This window comes from Fistularia commersonii, chromosome 6 (assembly GCF_037954325.1).
Source record: "Fistularia commersonii isolate RoL2024-O1a breed Wild chromosome 6, RoL_Fcom_v1.0, whole genome shotgun sequence".
In the NCBI taxonomy this organism is placed as follows: Eukaryota; Metazoa; Chordata; class Actinopteri; order Syngnathiformes; family Fistulariidae; genus Fistularia; species Fistularia commersonii.
Genome location: NC_141289.1, coordinates 16,998,490 through 17,018,805, shown reverse-complemented (window position 1 = coordinate 17,018,805; position 20,316 = coordinate 16,998,490). Strand labels below are relative to the sequence as shown.

General features: G+C 42.1%; 1 protein-coding gene across 3 annotated transcripts; it reads right to left on the bottom strand.

The window, feature by feature from the left end:
- Positions 1 to 668: 668 nt before the first annotated feature.
- On the bottom strand, positions 669 to 20,204 carry LOC147233529 (SLAIN motif-containing protein 1-like). Of its 3 annotated transcripts, XM_086148440.1 has the most exons (10): positions 19,411 to 20,204; positions 16,053 to 16,189; positions 8,899 to 9,042; positions 7,983 to 8,099; positions 6,543 to 6,692; positions 5,240 to 5,626; positions 3,868 to 3,879; positions 2,957 to 3,106; positions 2,540 to 2,852; positions 669 to 1,830 (listed from the first exon to the last, which is right to left on the bottom strand). In XM_086148440.1, the coding sequence occupies exons 1-10, from the start codon at positions 19,833 to 19,835 to the stop codon at positions 1,755 to 1,757; spliced, it is 1,911 nt and encodes a 636-aa protein (XP_086004566.1). In that variant the 5' UTR covers positions 19,836 to 20,204; the 3' UTR covers positions 669 to 1,754. The 3 variants fall into 3 exon arrangements, with proteins under 3 accessions (XP_086004566.1, XP_086004567.1, XP_086004568.1); XM_086148441.1 differs by lacking the exon at positions 3,868 to 3,879; XM_086148442.1 differs by lacking the exons at positions 7,983 to 8,099; positions 8,899 to 9,042.
- Between the last annotated feature and the right edge of the window lie 112 nt (positions 20,205 to 20,316).

Genomic DNA, 20,316 nt, shown 5'->3' with positions numbered 1-20,316 from the left:
AATATTTGTTTGTAATAATTTAAGGAAAGACCTCTGCCAGAAAGTGATTAAAATACAGGCTGTTTCACTAGATGGCACTAAGGTTCGGTCAATCTTGAAGAGAAATGGCTCCAGAGATTTTCCTGTTGATGGAAAGGTGCTTGAGAAATACATTTGAATATCTGTTGAAATGTATTATTTGACTTTGGAACTTCAACCATTGCAGAGTCTGATGAATAATCGCTCACAAATAGATAAATGTCAATACAGGCGTTGGATGCTGTGGATTCCTTTTGTTCCTCTAGTAAGACAATGTCATGGTGGTCTGGTGCCTGTTTACTTCCATGAGTCTCCTTATCCATCTAAGTGGTCTAGAATCTATACCTGTAATAATCAATTACTACAGCATGTAAATGCAGCTTAAAAAAAACAAAACAAAAAAAAAAAAAAAACACAATGGACGGTGTAAGACTAGTTACTGAAAACTTCAGTTCCACACATATCTCAGTTTAGGTTTGAAAGGTCAGAAATTATCTTTACAAATCAAACTAACCTGCTTTCCTTTTGACCCAGTTCTTTGTGTTCGGCTGATGTCGAGCTTTCCATGAAATCCCGCCACTAGATGGCAACACTGAAATGACGCAGACCAACTCCATCTTCTAAATATACCAATCACTTAAATCAGGCAGTTTCAGTGACACAAAAGGGGTTTTATTAAATGAGGAAGTGTACAAGTAGTTTCCAAAGCTGAGGTCAAGTGTATTAGAAAGAATTTCAAACTTGTAGTCAAGAGTTTCACACTTACACCCAAGATTAAATGGAAAAAAAAAAAAAAAAAAACAGCTTTAATTCAGTGCATTTTATTAAAGTCACAGTAACAAAGTATCAGGATTGTGAGAAATGTGCCATGGTGACTGTCAATTTCAAAACACCAATTCAATATTACAAAGGCTGCTACATTTATGCCATGTGTACTTTTGATTTCTCCCCAAAACAGGTGAACAACTTATTTCCCCAAAAACCAGAAGATTAAATGTAAACAAATGTGAAAACCTTAGTAAACCAAACATAAAGAGTAGAAATTTATACAAAGTGCAACATGAACAACAGTGTTAGTACGCGCAAAGTTGTGTGACGTGGCTGTGACACAATTTTGTAAACACATTCAGACGTTTCATTTTGGTCAAGATTCACATTTAAAAATTCACTAATATTGCATTAATAAATATTATATGCACACTTAGTTAATCAGCTTTGCACACAAACATGTTACCTTTAAAAACAACCAAATGTGCCCGAACCAACAGGGACTGATTCAATTTTAGCAGCATCGTTGGCACTTCTTGCCAGAGGGAAAACACCTGATTAGTCAAAGTTTTAATCAAAAGAAATATATAAAGAAATACAGTATCGCAAAGCTATTAAAAAGAAAAAAAAAAAAAAAAGAAGAAAAATCTGGCAGCCCTCTTCAGCAGGTTAGTATGACTAGTACCTGACAGCCAGTGGTTTATTGCACAGGAGCAGCAGGGAACGACTCCCTCTTGGCACAGACTGACCTCGGTGTCAAGTTAACCAGACCTGATGTGCATACCCTCAAATCTTCAAATAAATAAAACCGAAATCTCCACCTTACCCGGAGATATGCCCCAGAGCACCCGGATGGAATTATACGCCGGGCCGCACTTGTGAACCGTGACCATCCATCGAGTCTTACCGGGGCGCAGTGAGTTACCCCGGCCAGCGGGGCGTCACTGCGGCGCCGGTGGATCCGGGCGTCAGTAGCAGCCGTCCCTCCAGTTGCTGTCACGGAGAGCACTGAGGGCAGACAAGCTCTTTGGAGGCGTCAGTAGGCTGAGGAATGAAGAAGCAATGTCACATCTCAGATGGCGAATGTGTGACCATCACAACCACATGGACACGGTCAGACCAACACTGAATTAAACGCAATTATTACACAATAAGATGAATCTGTTCAGACAAAAAAATATATGTACACACACACACCACATCTCAGGCAGCGAATGTGGGACCATCACAACCACATGAACATGGTCAGACGAACACTGAATCAAATGCAATTATTAGACAAGATGAATCTGTTCAGACAAAAAAAAATATATGTACACACACATCACATCTCAGACAGCGAATGTGTGACTATCACAACAACATGGATATATATATGTACACACACACATATATACACTTACATTCATGCACACATGTATAAACTAACATGTAAGCTTTTAAATCGTAAAGAAATAGTGTCTTTTTGGGATAATTGAGGAATAATAATAACCTACTGAACATTTTTTTCTTGGATTTCTTATTCACTTTATAAAAAAAAAAAAAAAAAAAAAAAAAAAGTTAAATTTGTGTCTGGTTTGACCCCAGTAACAGTTTTTTTTCCATTCGAAATATGACAACGGTCATTCGTGTAGCTGATTTATTGTTGTTACTGTTTGATAGAAACTATTCAAATTCACCCTGAGAGATATTTTAAACATAACCAGCTGCTCTTATTTTATTTTTAAGAAAAATTGCAAAGCGTATCTCGTACCTCCGCGTTGGTTGGACCATCTTATGGCGGGGCGTGGAGGTCGCGCTGCCGTTGAAGGAGGCGGGCCGGGGCAGGCTGCTACGCGGCGTGGATGGGGCCGAGGCGGGGAGCCCCACCGATGATTTACTGAGCAGGGGGATCCCGCTGCTGCAGCTGCCGCCGCTCAGCGACTGGAGGCTGGCGGAGGTCGACATGGAGGCAGAGCCCTTGATTGTGGGGCTGACGTAGGCGGTGGCCTTCAGTGGTTGCCGTGACAATGAAGAGAAGTTGCCCACACTCTGAACCCTGTTTTGCAGCTGGCCTGGAGCAGGGACTGTTGAGTAGGTAACAGTAAATATAGGGTTATTTATTAATAAAAGGTTCAAGAGGGTGTTGGAGTGATTTTATTATTAGAAATTATAGGCGCTTCCGTCTTACGGGAGGACTGCAGGCGGGCCAGGCCACTGGATGAATCAAAGCTTTGACTGTTACGAAGCAAAGAAGGGGAAGCGCTAGGATTTGTTGAAATGGGCACACTGGAAATGCTTGGAGCTCTGACAAGGTTAGGCATGCTCCTCCGCAGCTTATCTAACGAAGACAAACACCCACACGATGAGCCGAAAGACACTTTTCTGGAAGGTGACGTTTCAAATGATTAGCGGTAGACTGTTTAAGCTGCAGCGATTACAGATAAAATGTTTTTAGGAAAAATTCCTTGCACTCAACACATCAGCAAATGTCCAGCATAAACATGGCAAGACGTCTGCCACAAATCACCCAAGAATCTCCATGAAATTGCACAAAAAAAGCCAATTTAAAAATAGTTTGCTATATTTTTGCATGAAAGAAGTCAAAATGAATACACATTCTGCAATATAAGTGAAAAGAATATGTACAGTGAGGGTTTGTGTTCATGCTGGTTCCTTTATATAACCTCGTCCTTTGAGTTGGCATGTAAAGCTAGCGGTGATCTCATTTAAAACGTACACCCGTTTCCAGCCTCCTCAGTCTGATATACACTTCGAGCTCTAATCCCATCAAACTCTCTCTTCTCCGCCTCCGAGCGGAAACACATGCCAGTCAGAGGGCTTTAGAACGGTTGTACAAGAGGCTTAGACAGAGTTATTATTAAGGGGTTAGAGCATCATCACGGGTCAGTCAGGGGCGTCACACGATTAACAGAGCACAGATTTCTCTGAATGAGACCAAGGTGAAAAAGCCAGCGGTAAATTAATCAGAGGGTTTTAACACCCTCGACAAAACACATAACGGATAATGTGCAACTTTTCTGGCTTGAGGCTGCATTCCTTTTAAATTTGCGGTTGAGTGGAGAAGAAACGTTGACTTACTGTCATATTCGGCTGGAGGCCATGATGAAGTCCCCCCAAAACAACGTGGCCAATAACGTACGCACACACAGTAAATACACACAAACGTGTCAAATACAAAACATGGAGACAGAGATAGGATTGATTCGCACTCAGCGATGATAGTTGCTCATTTCAAATAAGCAGCAAGGAGCTAATGCCGTCGACAGGAAACGGAACTGGTACTGAATGGGACTTCTTACTTCTCCGCAGGCAGGATTGTGGGAAGTTTTGGAGCTTCATCCCCAAGAGGGCACTAAGTACTAGGCGATGGCAGCAATCCTGCTTTAATTTTGACCCCTTTTTTGTTTTTAGGTCACCAAATTATTTGAAGGTGAACAGCTGAAGTTACTGGATTATTTCCCAAGAACTGCATTAAGCAGTTCTTGCAGCAATTCGAGGGCACCACAGCTGTGCCTCTACGGAGGTAACTGAGGACGCGAGGCGTCACCCAAAGAGCTCTTAAAAAAACAAAAAAAGTTTGCTGAAGGCCCTGAATAGCAGGGCCTTTGGGAAGATACTAAACAACATCTGAACTGGAAGAAAGCTAGGTAACTATTTTTACCATCACAAGTTTCCCAGAGAGCCTAAGGTTAGAGGGCCAATCAAATGGCTGCAATATTAGCATTCAATACAATATTATGATAATCAAATTGTTGATTTTACCAGGTACTGATAATTATCATTTAAAATTCAAATTTAACAATTTCTGGTCCGTAGCTTAGCATTCTTTGATGCAACCCATTCTTTTAAAATGTAACAAACATTTGGCTTGCTGATTCACAAATGCTTCTTCGTAAAAGAAAATGAATGAAAAACGTACATTGACTTCTAAAATTTACATTAACTGATTTGGAAAAAAAAAAGCAAGATACCACCCAGGAATTTGCAATTTTTTTTTCCTTTAGGAAATTATAAGCAGCAGCACCATATAGGAACACTACATCTTTTATTTAAAGTGTATATTTAAAAAAGTCAGATGCACTTTTTGTGCAGCTTTTTGTTCCGATCTCTGTTGACCACGATCTGTGATGCTGGAATCACCCTGAGTGAAATGCCATAAAATTTATCAAATATTTTACCAGTGAAACTTTGGAGTATTCTGGTCTGATTGTACATACAATTAACAAGGAAGTCCGATTGACGTATCATTTTATCAAATGACTGTTTGTCCAGAATTTTATGACACTTAAGATTCACGTTTGCACAGAGAATTCCTGATATGTTGTCATGCATGTGATATTGCTACCTTGCAGCTTCATTTTGTTTCCGTTTTACATTTGAACAACCTGGAGTCTGTGCAAGGGACATATTTTACACACAGACAGATGGTGTTAAGAGTGGCTTCTCTCACCTGATCCTGGTCTGAAACCCTGCTGCTCGGCTGCGCAGGGGGGGCTGCCCAGGCCCAGGCCAAGGCCCAGTCCCTGGAGTTGGGTTTGGGGCTGCGCTTGAAATGCGAACCCAACGGTAGGGTAAGGGGGGGTGGAGGGGGTGGAAGGAGGGGTGGACAGGAGGCTGGAGCTTCTTCGCCAGTCTCGGATGCTGGAGAAAGTGTGGGAGTGCGGCAGACGGGTGAGACGCGGCTGCGGAGGAGGCAGGAGGCCGTAGTCTTCGTCGTCCTCCTCGTCTTCCTCCTCCAGGTCGGGGCCGGCGCTGAGCTGGCTGAGCTGGAAGTTGAAGCTCTGGCTGCGCCGGTTGGCCAGGACAGATGAGGTGCTGGCGTAGTCCTGCCTTAGACCTGGTGGGGGGGGTTAGATTTGAGGAGCAGCGCACGCATGCATGCATGCACACACAAACACACACACACACAAACACACACATCACCTCATGGGGTTAATGAAGCTGAAGTAGCGATGAGCTCTGAGATCTAGTGCCATATGTTAAAATATTAGAAGACAGGAAACAATAGAGACAGATGGTCAGCAGCAGAAGTGCAACGACACACAAGACACACAGATAAGAGACCAACGGAGCAGAAGCAATAAAATGTAAACTCCTTTTCGTCACATTAATTTTACTAATGGCCTCGATTGGTTTATACAGGAATGACCAAATCTCAAATTTTTCATAGCCTGGATAAGGCATCGTGATACTGTATGCTAGTTTTGTTTCATATTAAAAATAACATTTCCAGACTTCAATGATTTGTGCTGTGAAAATCTGGCTTTTTCACAATTTATTAATCTCCTTCATTCTTTTTAATGATCTGTCCCATCAGCCGATCCATGTGAATGTTTCTAAAGTCATGAGAAAATTCACAAGTAAAAAAAAGTATGAAAATATAAAAAAAAAAAAAATAATGAACCAACCAAAGATTTAGCAAGTCATCAAAGAACTAATGGTAAAATTTGACTGACGGTGACTGTTTGTATCAAACACACTCTTTTCCAAACCTCTAAATACCATAAATATAAGAAAGGGGCTATTTCCCCTTATATTTATCACAATTATAGAAATCTTATAATCATTGTGATGATTATCAGGTAAACCTTGACATTGTGCAAGTGCAAAGTGTAATGGGTGTTGAATAAGAATAGCTTTTAAACATTTTTCACAGCCCTATAGATCAATACACTGGGTTCAACCATTAGAATTCCAATGACCCTCCATCCTTTGTACAGGATGGGTCGATCTGCTTGATGTTAGCGACTTACTCTCCTCCTGCAGCCGAGCCATGACCTGCACGTCCGTGAGGTCTTGCAATTTGTATCCGAGAGCGATGGAGTCGTCCTCCATCTCCGAAGCGCCGATGTCGCTGTCCACGGACGACTGCGGGCTGAGGGCCGAGAGCCGCAGGCTGCGGCCTTCAAACACAAACGACACCGATCAAAAGAGCTACTCGTGCATCATTTCCACCGTCCACTCATCTCACCTGGCCTGCTGCGCTCCGGCACTGAATATCAATAATGAGGTCACTTAGCTGCTCCGCTACACTCGGTTAAGAGAAATAGGAAAGGCGAAAAGCCTCTGCTGAAGTTCTGCTACACAAAGATGAAGGATCCGAACTAACAGCTTTCAGAATAAGGACAGATTAAGCACTAGTGGGGCAGAAACGTTATCTAACAGGTTTGTTCACAGTCTTGCTGCAATCTTCTCACCAGAACTGAGCCGGTGGAGGCATGGATTATTTTAATCACTTCTTTAATACATAGGTAGCTCATGTTTGGTCTAGTCTTACTTTTAAATCGACCTCAAAATACATCATAAGATGATGTAATAAAACAGACTGCCCTACTTCTTGTTAGCTAATTCTAATTTACATATTTGAACAAGGACACTGTTATCCAACATGGGTTCAAAATGAAGTTGGTCATTTTGCCAAGCAACCAATGCTCATGGAAAACATTTGAAATGAGAGGACATCTTAAGACAATATATCCAATCTCTTATACGCAGTTTTGCTATGAAAAAAATTAAGCATTTTAAAAATAAATTTTACTTTAGTCCATTCCCAGTATGAGTTCTAATTGAGAAGCAAGACATGAAAATAAAAAAAAAAAATCTAGCTCAACTTAAATAAATCGAAGTTGTCACAGAGGTCTACACGCAAGAGGATAAATGTCTCTCACGGCACACAGTATAGCTACCAAGAAAGGGTAGACGTGTCCGAGGTGGCCGATGAACATCAGTTTAGATCCGAAGACACGCGGCTCAGTGTTTCAGAGCCACGCTCTTGTTTGAGGGCGAGCTATCATGGAATTGCGCCTTGGGTAAAACAACCCATGAGCTCACTTCCTTCAGGGTGGAGCTGCTCTCCAATGCAGCCCTTTTCTCTCTCCCTGCAGCTCTGCCCTCACTGAATCTGAAATAATCATTTTTTTTCCCCCCCATCACAAATAATATACTGGCATCTGTGACCCAGTTGCTTTCATACAAACACAGTAACAAAGAAAAGTGACCAGTAATGAGCAGGCGGCATCCCTACACAAGGCTGTTTGACAGTTTGAACACAAATACACCCACCGCTTGCTACTTTAAGTAATATGGGAGGAAACATGCAGCTGACCCAGTTTCGTTTAGAGTGGAGTTTACCTGCAAAGCATAATAATGTGATTATATATACTGGCGGCGTGAAGCGGAGGGAGCTGGCTTACTGCGGGTGAGGTGAGGGAAGAATGTGGGAGTCCTCTCAGATACCGGGGAGATTTCTTTCCCAATGGGACTCAGCGTCCGGTGGAGGACTGGGTGGAGCGGGGAGGAGAGAGATGGAGCTAAGGGGGGGGAGGCATCAAGACGAGGGGGAAAAAGAAGGTTTAGGAAAATACTACAGGATTTGATTCATTTATGCCTATTTTTCCTATTGTCTCCACATTTAAATAATTGAAATTCAGAAAAATACTACTGCCAATAGAGACAGAACCAGAATATATAGAATAATAAAATCCAAAAAAAATACTCAGGGAAAGCGGTTTGCAAAAATGAATTATATGTAAACCATGCCCATTACTTGAGACTTAACATCTTTACAAAGTATAATGTAAATAGCCACCAGCTCTTAAGATAGACAAAGCGATGAGAAAGTGACTAATTAGCAATTAGAAATGCTAATTAGCATTTCAATTGTGAAGGTAAAAACCTGTTCAGCCAAACATCCGTTTTGAATGTGTGCTCAGGTTAAACCAAATCAGAGTTCCGACAGAAAACAGCTGCTATTTAACAAACGTCAGTCAAAGCTTAAACAAAGACTAAGTCACCGGATAAAATGAAACCGACTCACATGCGTCTGTGGATCCATCAACTTCGCCTAAAGATTTATTTGCTTGGATAAAAACTAATGTCTTAGAATACAATACATATCTGTCAAAATAGCCTACATTTTTTATGAACAGCTCGACTTAGTTACCATATTCTGCATTATTTAGTTATTTTATTGCTTTAAATTTTTAAAAAGAGGCTTGAAAGTCTTGGTGACATTTCACAGAAAAGCGCTCGCCCGAGAACGTATCAAATTTTGAAACTGAAGGCAACAATTAGTCGTCATTAACGAGAGGAAACGGGCCGCGTGGTTACCGTGTCTTTCAGCTGACTGGGGTGTTGAACAGGGTTTGGTGACTGGGGAGGTGCTGATGGGCGACACCCCAGCCACTCTGCCCAGGGATGGGCCTGGGGAGGAGGAGGGGGTGGGACTGGACAGGGTGCTACGCCACCTAGAGACTGAGGAAGAAGGGTAGAAATTATTCATTCATTCATTATCGATAAGGCTTATTCTGCAAGTGTCCCATGGAGGGGGGGAAGGGATGGAGCTTAGCCCAGCTGTCATTGGGTGAGAGGCGGGGTTCACACTGGACCGGTCGCCAGATGATCACAGGGACACACAGACACATACTGGGTAATTAAGTGTCTTCAATGAACTGCATGTTTTTTAACAGCGGGAAGAAACCAGCGATCTTTGAGGAAGCCCACACACTGGGAGAACATGCAAAGAAAGAACCTGGTTGGAATTAAACCAAGGACCTTGTTGCCACGAGGCTAGAATTATTTTTCCTTTTTTTTTTTTTTTTTAAGCAAAATACCATTACAAATAGCTTGAATTGCACAGACAACCTTATGTATAAATATTAAGACACTTTTGGGGGAAAAAAAAAAAAAAAAAAAAAAAAAAAATCAGGCCGACTGAGTAGTTTTTATTTAAACAAAACCCTGTTTGCTGTTATACTGTTCTTGGCGGCTGCTACAACAAACAGGCACACAGATGAGGCAACAACATGAAATCAAATTGTAGCCAGTGTGTGTGTGTGTCCAGTGTGTCGTCGTAGATAATATATAGGTAGCCTCCTGTTTAAGTTACACTTTGAAAATTCACCAGTTACTGCCTCCACTTCAGTTCCTTGAGAGAGAGAAAAAAAAAAGGCATTTAAATTAAATTGCAGTTTTATTAACCAGTTACATTAACCCTTGTGTTGTCTTGCAGGTCAAAAGTGACCCATGTTTAGCTGTAGAAAAAAACACCTTAACCTATTTTTTTTCCCAACTTGAAATTTTATGACTTTTCCTAAAGAGACCCCATAATTAGAAAAAGTGATACTTCTTTTTTATTTATGTTTCCATGTGGGCTGTACACCACTAGGGTACAAAGATTGTCTTATGGGTCATTTTTGACCCGTAGGACCAGGGGCATAAACACAATGTTAAGATCGCACGAGGGTTAACAAATGTCAATTTCAGGGAAAATGTGTACAGCTAGACCAACAATGCTAAATGTTGTTCACTCTGAAATTAAGTTGTCATATTTCCTTTAAAATGTATTTACTAGCCTTCAAGTTTATTTGGACATAAAAATAACCACAGAAAAGAACTCTGTTTTGTCAGATTCTACGGCCGTTATAAGTGAGCCCATTACCTTAAAAAGCCCTGGAAAATTATCTTTAGAAAGGAACGCAGACCCCTGTGTGTGACCTGACCTCCAACCGGACAAACCCTGCTCGAGATTCTCCAAAATATTCCCTGCATATATGCAAAATGATTTACTGCGTAGACTTAAAAAAGTTAGAGATTATAGAATGGCTTAAGCCTCCAATTTAAAATGTTTCAAAGGCTTTTTCACTGGAAGGAAATTAAAAAAAGAAAAATTAATAAAAAATAAATCAAGGAAAAAATTCAATCAACATTTACTGAATATATACAAATACCTGCATTTACTACAATGACACTTGCTCTTAGAAGAAACCTTAAAGCACATTTTTCAATTAGTCAAATACAAATAGATCCAAAACATTTCCTGGACCTGGCATGAATCCTACAAATACAAAGACGGGCTCTGCAGACGTAAAGACATTTCTGAGCGGCGGGCAGCGCTGTCTGGTTACCTCAGCACACTGTGACTGGCACCAGCTGCTCCATTCAGCGGCAGCAGCAGCAACACACGTGCTCGGCACAGAGGAGGACAAAGCAGGATTCAGCACAACAGAGCCTTGCAGACAATACAACCGTACCCGGTGCAGAGTGGTGCAGGAAAAATAAATGGGAAAAAAAAAAAAAAACACACACACACACCTTGGTTAGTACTGACAGTAACTGCATTTGTTGTCTGAGGCTGTGCGATGGCACGGAGCGAAGAAATATGCAGAATTATGCGCGTTTTTTTGTGTGTTACTGAAGCCTCAATACAGTCGGAGATCGGGAGGATTCCTCGTTCACCTGTCAATACTAATATAAGCCACTTCGCTATGAAGGTGAAGCATTTCTTTCATGTAAACCGTTTCTATGGCAACAGCACCTCATTTCACTGTACCCAACCTCAGGCGAGGGAGAGCGAGAGCAGGCCGCAGTTGGTGGGAGGATTCCTCTGCAGAGGACCATTAGCATGTCTAGTGCAGGTTCGCTCGATGCCTCTGATGCAACAAGCTGCACGGCTGGTGCAATTTCAGATGCCGGAACCCGAACGGGGGTCCGGTACGACCAACGTTGGTGAACAGTCCTTGAACACACTTCCCATTCACACGGTCAGACATGCCATGATCATGCATCCTAAGCAAAAGGAGTCACCATACGGCCATCACCAAAAATGACAATATCCCTGGGTGTTTACTAGCGTTTCAACTTCACTTTCCATGTCAGTGTTCGGTCCGTGCAGCAAATGAGACCAAAGCACATCTCTATAATGAAAAGGCTGCAGTGAAAGAGCAGTGCGGCCATCAACATCCTCTCCATACACACTTAATTAAATGACTAAGATGCAAACACGCCTACAGAGGGTGAGATGAGCCCCATCTCCTCATTAGAGGAGTGTTAAGCTGCAGCCATGGGAGCCGCCGCCTCCGTTCACAATCCTCTGCCTCCACAGACTCGACTACAGCGAAGACACACGTCTTAACCAATAACTCGTCTATTTCAAGCAGTAAAATAAACAAACTAAAGCTATTTCAAAATGTCAGTCGGGTTTAATGATGTAACCAAAATAAAAACTTTTTGTAGATTTCATTTAATAAAAGACACGTGCTTAGAGCTGCAAGAACTAATCCCTTTGTTATCACCGTATTCCAACAGGTCATTCTCTAATCCTGGCTCGTGAAATGTGACCATCTTGATTCAGTGAACACAGGATAAAATGCTGTAACCCTTTTAGTCGGCGCATACAAGAGACACCAGTAAAAAAACAAGCCTGAAATCGGGAGCACATCTTCAGTAGTCTACCCGAGTTTGTTGTGTTTCTGCCTTAACATAATACACACTCAAAGGTGGCCAGCAGCAGGTGAGCAGTCCTGAGCTTGCGTGCCATGCCCAATTGCTCAGGGGAGTTGCCTTATAAAAAGCGGTAGCCTTCCCCCAGGACCATGCATGGCGGAGTTGCCCTCTTCCCGCCTCAAGCAATGATGACCGCATCCCCTCGGGCCCCGCTCGGCCCCTCAGATTGGAGCCGAGCGGAGATCTTTTCTCCTCAACCGGAGGAGGCTGCCTTACACGGTTCTTTTATGGCTGTGCGCTGCCTTTGGCCCCTGACTCCGACATCTCTCAGCAGTCTTTTAGTAGAGGTTGCAACAAAACCTCTACACCCCACTTCCACAGGTCAGACATCAGTGCTGGTGCTGGTCTTCGTTCCGGCTTCCTTTCTTTCTCTGCGGCCTTACGACAGTTTCTTTTCATTTCTTTCAATGCGAACTGAACATCGTTTGGACATTTGAGGAGGTAATCTTTTGGGAAAACAGATCAACATTTCAAATCTTTTAAGGGATATTTTATCTAAGAAAAAATAAATAAATAAATAATAAATCAAACCATGACAGTTTGAAAAAAAAAAAAAAAAAAAGTCAGTTGTGGCCTTGCACACGAGGTATTTAGCTGTGATATTTACTTTTCCTTCCTAAAATCCTTAGGACCACAGTTTCCTCAGCAACTCCTCATACGACGCCACACAGGTCAGGTGACCGGGATCCTGATCTTCTTAATACTATGAGGAAGTGCTGATTATAGCCTGTCAGCCTCAGCGATTTGTCACACTAACCTGCTCAGAGTGGCATCAGAGGAAGAGGAGAATGAAGGAGACGTGAAATAAAATGTCAAGCAATGCCATTCGTACTTTCAAGCAGCCTTTACAACTTAATTGTATAACCTGCAACGGTTTCATTACAAAGATTCCAACTAGCTGCTGATTAAATTTGACATCAGAAACAATTTTTTTCAGTAAAAAAAATTAAAATAGAAGATAATTCTTAAGTATCAAATCAAAGCAATGAAAATGAAATCAGACTGCACAAATTGTAATACATTAAGAAGAATAATCATATTGAAGGGATGTTAGCTTGATGCTAAAGCTAGTTTTGGAATTTGCATCCAAGTGGGGTGGTTAAACACTTTATAGCCTTGACTTTGACACTTTTTGGTATTTGTATTTCTTATTCTCCCCCCCTTTTTTTTCACTGTTTATACAATTTCCTACTATTATTTATTATTGTTATATTTTACTTGAAACCCTGGCACAACAATTTCCTTTGGGATGAATAAGGTTGTTCTTATTCTTAAGGTATTTTCTTTATATATATTGTTAGAATGTGATACTTCTAAACATGCATGAGACCTCACATTTAACTTAAACATTCAGACCACATTCGACAAGGCTGTAAACAAATCCACCACACTAAAATTTTGCTGATATATCAGGAAGGAGCATTTGCCTTTGCAGGTAAAAAAAAGATAAGAAATGATAATAGATTTGGTAGAAGTACTATATAGAAGTACTATAAATAAAAAATTTGTTAAGTATTTTTATCTTGTTTCCTGTGGATATTTACATAGCTATGGCTCACAATAATAACCATTAAATAGGAAATCTGGGAATTTTCATCCCTGGAACAAGAGTGGCCATCATCTTTAAGCTGTGCTTTCAAGTAGTCGACCTTAAAATGTGAGTTGCCTTTACGCAAGTTTAAGCCTGATATGAAGTTATTTGCTCTGCTAAGAAAAGATACTCTGCTTGAATATAGAGGAGTATTTCTAAATATCTAACAAATATCTCTGTTTAGTGATGCTACTGCTTCCTGATCCATCCATAGCTGCTTTATTTCAGAAAGAAGCAGGAATGGTTGGGAATATGCAGCCTGCGGTAGCTACAGGTTATTTATAAAAAAAAAAGCTTACTGAAAATCTATATACTTCACAATGCAGGGCAGTACTTTTACATCGTTGATATTTACTTTGGAGGGTCGTCTTAAATATAGGAATTGAAAAAAAAAAAAAAAAAAAAAAGCATACAATGTTTTACAAGCATTACTTCCACCGTGAAGGTTTTGTAGCAGATTACATAAAAATATCCGGCGTCACTCCCATAAAACTTCAAGGGTGATTTGATCACAGGCTGAAGAAGAGTACCGTTTATTTTAAGACTTCAGAGTGACCAAACGGTAAGAGGGAGCTTTAACAGCAAAACGAACACACTGTCAGTCAGAAGCCGTTGGTGCTGTGTGTGAGGGGGGTTGCACCGCTGAAGGTGAGTCAGCTGCTGTGTTCGTCTAAAACGGTCTGTTCTAAATAGACCGGAGAGCCAGCTAATCTGCCTCCTCCACATCCCGTCTCAGGCAACGTCTGCCCCGAGCGCTGTGGCAGGTTGTTGTGCGGACAGGCGAGAAGCATCGACAGCAGGTGAGAGCGAAAGACGTCCGGAGGGGGTCATCAAATAAACTTCAGAGAAAGTGGCGGACTAACAAGCCATAAATGTGAAAAAAGGGAGAGAATAAAGAAGTATATCCTCCAGGCGGCCACACAGAGCAGGGTTGATGGCGACGCACATTCACGGGTCAAGAAATGTTGAGGAGTCGGTTATTTCATTGCAATTGTTGATGGGAAATGATTGAAAATATTTGATCTTGGTTACGTTTGTACAAGATCATAATATGTGGGCCAGTTACGTGCGGTGAGGTTCATGACTGGGGAGGCACTGACTTCATCACAATCAATGTCCAAACATGCAAACATATGAACCCTACAGAGTGGCTAAGTCACCATTTGATTGCCAGCAGTTAACGGGTTACGTTTAAAATCTCGTATCGGCTTTCTTCCCCCTACCATGAGGCAGGAGAACTGTGTGCCTCACTTAGTGGCTCTTCACAGCCGTTTTATGATCGCTCAACACAAGAAACTAGTAACACACAGACAGTTGTTGACAAAAAACACTGTACATTGGAAATGTAGTTCATTTAGCAACAGCGTTTCAACGTTTTAATAGCGGCATACAGAGAGACCGAAATACGGTCTTCGTGCAGACCATGCCAGGAGTCAGCCGTCATTAATCAAACTACGGTGAGGCTCAACAGCCCGCAGCCTCACCGCATGTCTCTTCTCAATATTTGAACAGTAAATGTGATAATCCAGCAATTTTGAATAAAAAAAATCTAAAGCTGCTGAAGTTAAATGAAAAATACTTTTATAGTGCAAATCACTAATGAATAATTTCGTTCTTTTTTTTCCATTTTTTTTCTTTCCAATGGCCTCTCCTGCCTCAATTGACTGCATGTCACCGATATGAATGAACAGAATGGTCCAAATCAAATAAATTGGCAAAATAAAGGTAAATTCATTATACGACATGGAACTAAATTCAAAAGATCTTGTCTTGTGTATATACTAACCAATGACATTTTTATTTTCAGTTCAATTAAAATTGATTTATTGATTATCATTCCTTTGTATGTAAATTAGCCAATCAGCTTAATTTCATAGAATCTGATTTCAATCTTATTTATAAACCGCTCATTACCTTGTTTTCCTCCCTCTTTTTTGAAGGTCTAAACCTTGAATTGCAGATCTCTAAGAGGTACTAATTTTACATTTAATCAAATTACATTTACATTTTTTTATTTATTTTTAAAATGTGAGAGACTCAAAGCATCTCACACTGATCCTTAAAAGGTTCACTAGATAGATAGATAGATATCCAACTCTGACAGAGAAACATAAAGAATCCTAAATTATTTAGAAGGGAACTCAGACAATAAGGACTTTAGTTGAATAAAAGACTCACATTTGCAAATCATCAAGAGTTTGTCTGTTGATTCATTAAAAATATATCCCCTCTTTAATGTACCCCGGCCTATTTCTGTTAAAATCACTACCTATCTCAAAGTGCCGTCATTCTAAATTGTGCAGCTTTGCTGCGACACAAAATAAAGAATGAGAATTCTTTCAGCGAGTTACGGGAACAAGTAAAGCAGCACAAAGAACCCTTGGCTAACCTTGTTCCAGTCGCAGGGACAGCGACCGTCTCGCAGCCTCCACCTCTGACTTGGGACAATCCAGGACCTGCCGGCACCACTGCAGAGGGGTGAGGGAGCTGTCGGGAGACTCCCTGGCTTTGGGGGATTCATACAACCTGGAGAAACAAGCACGGACCACAAGTCAAAACGGACACGAGACGTGTCGAACATAAGACAATAATAGATGGGGGAGCAAACTGCACGTGACAACCAGCTCAGAGACCCAACTTGTGCATTCATTCCCAGTTGTTGGTCAGAATTTGGGAGACATTTATGTGGTTTCATTTTGTTTTTATTGACACCACAGAAAAATATGTATTGCTATAACAAAGAAAGGCTCTGTAAACTTAAAAAAAAAAAAAAAAAAAAAAAAAAAAAAAAAGGTATTTTATGTGGAACCTGAAGCACTCTGAGTCAATAACATTGCATGAATGCTAAGGCTTTTTCAAAGTCAAGTCAAAGCCAGTTTTATTGTCAATTTCTCTGCGGTTACTGGACATGCAGAGGACTCGAGATGACGTTTCTCACCGTCCCACATTGACATGAAATTCACAAGTGCACTGTTCCATTAGAATGTAAACAAACTATGAGGTATGAAGTATAAAGTGCATACAGATGCAGACTGATATTTCACAGCATGAGAGAGAGTAATAGCAGTTTTTTTTTGTTTGTTTTTTGTGTACAGTTTAGTGCAAAGGTCAGTAAGCAGTACAATAATGGTGTATTCTGCAATAGCAGCATGGTGGTTTTCTCAGTGGCAAGTAGCAGTCTTGCAATAGAAAAGCGGTAATGTTTCAATATATTATCAGCATCCAGTCGAGAGCAGGGAGAGGGTGAAGCATGCAGAGAGAGACAGAGTTCAGCATCTTGGGGTAGGCTGGAATAGAGGGAGAGAGATCGTGGGAAGACAGTTCAGCATCCTGACAACCTTTTATTATTTGTCCTCTAGGTACATCTGCGACTGTGGGAATTTCTGAGATTAAGTCAGTGTGCATACTGAACCAGTCTCCATGACGTTCCTGAAGTACAGATTCAGAGACGCGGGGTTTCAGATATATAACAGTGCACGGGGGGGCTTCGCTTGTCCGTTTACGTTTAACGGAAGAGCAGGTTTCTGGCCTTGGTGAGCTCTCTGCTCGGGGCGTCCTTGGCCGAGGTCTGCACCCTGACAACATCCTCACAGGAAACGGAACGGTGAACTGACAGGTGCCGTTTGATGGCGGTTTCCGTAGGTCACTGGGATTTATACCCATTATACACATGATTGCAACAACAGGTAGAGGAAAATCTAAAGAGGTGGAGGTATGCGCTGGAAAGGAGAGGTTTGAAGGTTAGTCGCAGCAAGACAGAAATTGTGTGTGAATGAGAGGAACTCGGGTGGAACGGTGAGGCTACAGGGAGTGGAGATAGAGAAGTTGGAGGATTTCAGGTACTTGGGGTCAACAGTCGAGAGCAACAGAGAGTGTGGAAAAGAGGCAAAGAGACGGGTCCAAGTAGGTTGGAATGGGTGGAGAAAAGTGTCAGGGGTATTATGAGATAGAAGACTATCAGCCAGAATGAAAGGAAAGGGTTACAAGACAGTGGTGAGACCAGCGATGCTGTACGGACTAGAAAGAGTTACAATGATGAAAAGACAGGAGGCAGAGCTGGAGGTTGCAGAGATGAAGATGTTGAGGTTCTCTTTGGGAGTGACCAGGATGGATAGGATCAGGGATGAGTCTCAGAGGAACAGCACATGTTAGATGTTTTGGAGAGAAGGGCAGAGAAGCCAGACTGAGATGGGTGGGTCATGTACAGAGGAGGGATAGTGAATATATTGGTAGACGGATGCTGGAATTGGAGGTCTGGAGGAAGACCAAAGAGAAGATTTATGGACGTAGTAAGAGAGGATATGAAGGTGGTTGGTGTGAGAGAGGAGGATACAGAGAATAGGGTTAGATGGAGAAAGTTGATTTGTTGTGGCGACCCCTGAGGGGAAAAGCCGAAAGAAGATACACATGGTTACAAAAGTCCTGTCCAACCTATGAGAACTTCCTCTATTCTGTTTGAAGCTCTTCCTGTTTTTGGTGCCACTAAGTCGAGATTTCCACAGATCAAGGGGAGAGGGGATCAGATTTTCCTCCTCTCCCCGGATTCCGCTTAGTGGGCAACATGGAGAGGCTGAATTATTGATTAAAACCATCAGTGACATCAGGTGAAAGTCTAAACTAAATGTGACAACACACACACACCTCAGCTGCTATTCCTATTGAGAGGGAGGGACTAAAATAAAACATGAATCAACATTTAAAAAAATAAATAAATTAAAAAAATCAGCTTTTAAAAAATCTTCAGTTCAAGCTTCAGTTCCTTCCATGTGCTTTTAGACATAAATGATCGGGGTCCCTTTATCCATATGCGGCTCAGGGTGGGAGTCCAACTTGTCTTTTCTATATCAAGCAAAGTCAACAAAGACTAGAGTTTTTGGTCACTGTTGCAGTTAAAAAAAATGGCATAAAATGGGTAAAATTATTTGAAAAGCAAAAATTTCAGTGATATTTTTAATCCCAATGAAAAAAAAAAGGTTCATTGTTTTCATGCAAATTGAATAAATTGGGTCTTGAAGTCTGGTTACTATGAACAAGGCAAATAATTAGAAACTTCTCCCACAGCGCAACTTGGCATGTGTCAAACACAACCGAAGAACAAAACAGAAATATCATAAAGATCGTGATCATCAGCTGGTCCAGACTGGATGTTGATCAGGTGAGCTGAATGATCAATTAAAACAACCATCTTTCAACTGCACCAGGGTTGAACATTTTGAGCCTGGACAATTTAGGTCCTTATAACCTTTAATGAGACCCATGTGGCTAATTCCATTTTAAAAAAAAAACTCTGATTACTAAATTACTGATGGGAATTGCTTCAATCCACCCGGAGGTTAAGAGATTTCCTCCACAGACTGTAGCTGAAGTATCCTGAATGCTGGAAGTTTGGGTCAAGCATGGCTGGAGCCCAGAATTCGGTTCCCTGTCGGAGCCCAGCTGAACACATGTCAGGAAATATAATTAGCTGATGAAATAGTGAGTGTGGTGGAGGAAGCTTGGTGCAGCCTGATCAAGGCCTGATAACAAGTGGCCTCTTCTCCCAGCTGCCTGATCACTTCCAGGGCAGGAGAGGCTTTGTCGCAGCTCTAATTGGCTTCCAGGCTTTTCCATCTGATTAGGAATTAAATTGAATGATGATGCAAATTGCACAGGCAGATCACATGACCTTTGCGTGGGAGATTCGTGACTTACACAAGCAACAAATGGTTAATTTTATTTCATTCCCCCATCCTGCAACAGACACTTACCACGTTTCCTCGCTCTCATCCGAGGAGCAGAGTGAATCCAAGTCCAAAAGCTCCAGGTCTTCCAGAACCGAGGGTTCGGATCCGTCCTCTCCCAAGTCGGCGTCGTCGTCGTCTGCGGCTGCTCCTCCGTCCCCGACCGCGTGTGGGTGGAAATACTCGAAGGGCTCGTCTGGGGGCCCGAATAAACCCACGGATGTCTGACATAGCAGAGTGGGGAGCGGGCTGGGCAGCCGGTATCCCCCGGCGCCCCCGAGGACGCACGCCGGCGAAGGTGGCAGCACCGCCCGCGTCCGGAGCTGCTCGTTCTGGCGCTCCAGCTTCAGCACCAGCTCCTGCAGCTTCTTCACCTCCAGCTCCGCGCTCAGGGTGTTGCTGTTGCAGTCGACCTCCGTCATGATCGCGGGGTTCAGTACCGCCGCTTCCATTGAAAGTCAAAATGAGAGAGGGGTGGGGAATGATTTAAAAAAAAAAAAAAAAAAAAGAAGAAGCAGTGGAAGATCTCCTTGGTGCCGAGCTGATGCAGGCTCAGCAGTCACCCTCACACTAACTAACTGCACGGCGGCGCTGGTAGTAATCCGTCTAGTACGCCTGTCTGGACTCTCACCCAATGGGGAACTATCGTAGCTCCACCTCCACGGTGCACACACACATTCACACACTCCAGCCTCCACTATCTGCAGGGCTGATCAGGTGGGATCACCGTGCACCTGGCAGGAAAACCCGGTGCACGGCGGCGCTCCAGCAGACTGCTTTAGTTGAGGCTTTACGAAGCTGGCATGCTGTTCATCCTTTTACCGTCTGTTTCAATGTCTCTACATTAATTCAATCGTGGAAAAGGTCAAAATTTAACCAATTGTTAGCTGGAGGCGTTCAAACAGGCACCAAGGGCGCGTCCATATTTGCGCG

Bases quoted from the DNA above. Each gene is read 5' to 3' on its own strand.
- LOC147233529 (XM_086148440.1), bottom strand. From the start codon at position 19,835: ATGGAAGCGGCGGTACTGAACCCCGCGATCATGACGGAGGTCGACTGC. The intron at 16,190-19,410 runs GTAAGTGTCTGT...TTGTTTCTCCAG, and splicing joins GATGAGAGCGAGGAAACGTG to GTTGTATGAATCCCCCAAAG. The intron at 2,853-2,956 runs GTAAGACGGAAG...CCTACTCAACAG, and splicing joins GGCCCGCCTGCAGTCCTCCC to TCCCTGCTCCAGGCCAGCTG.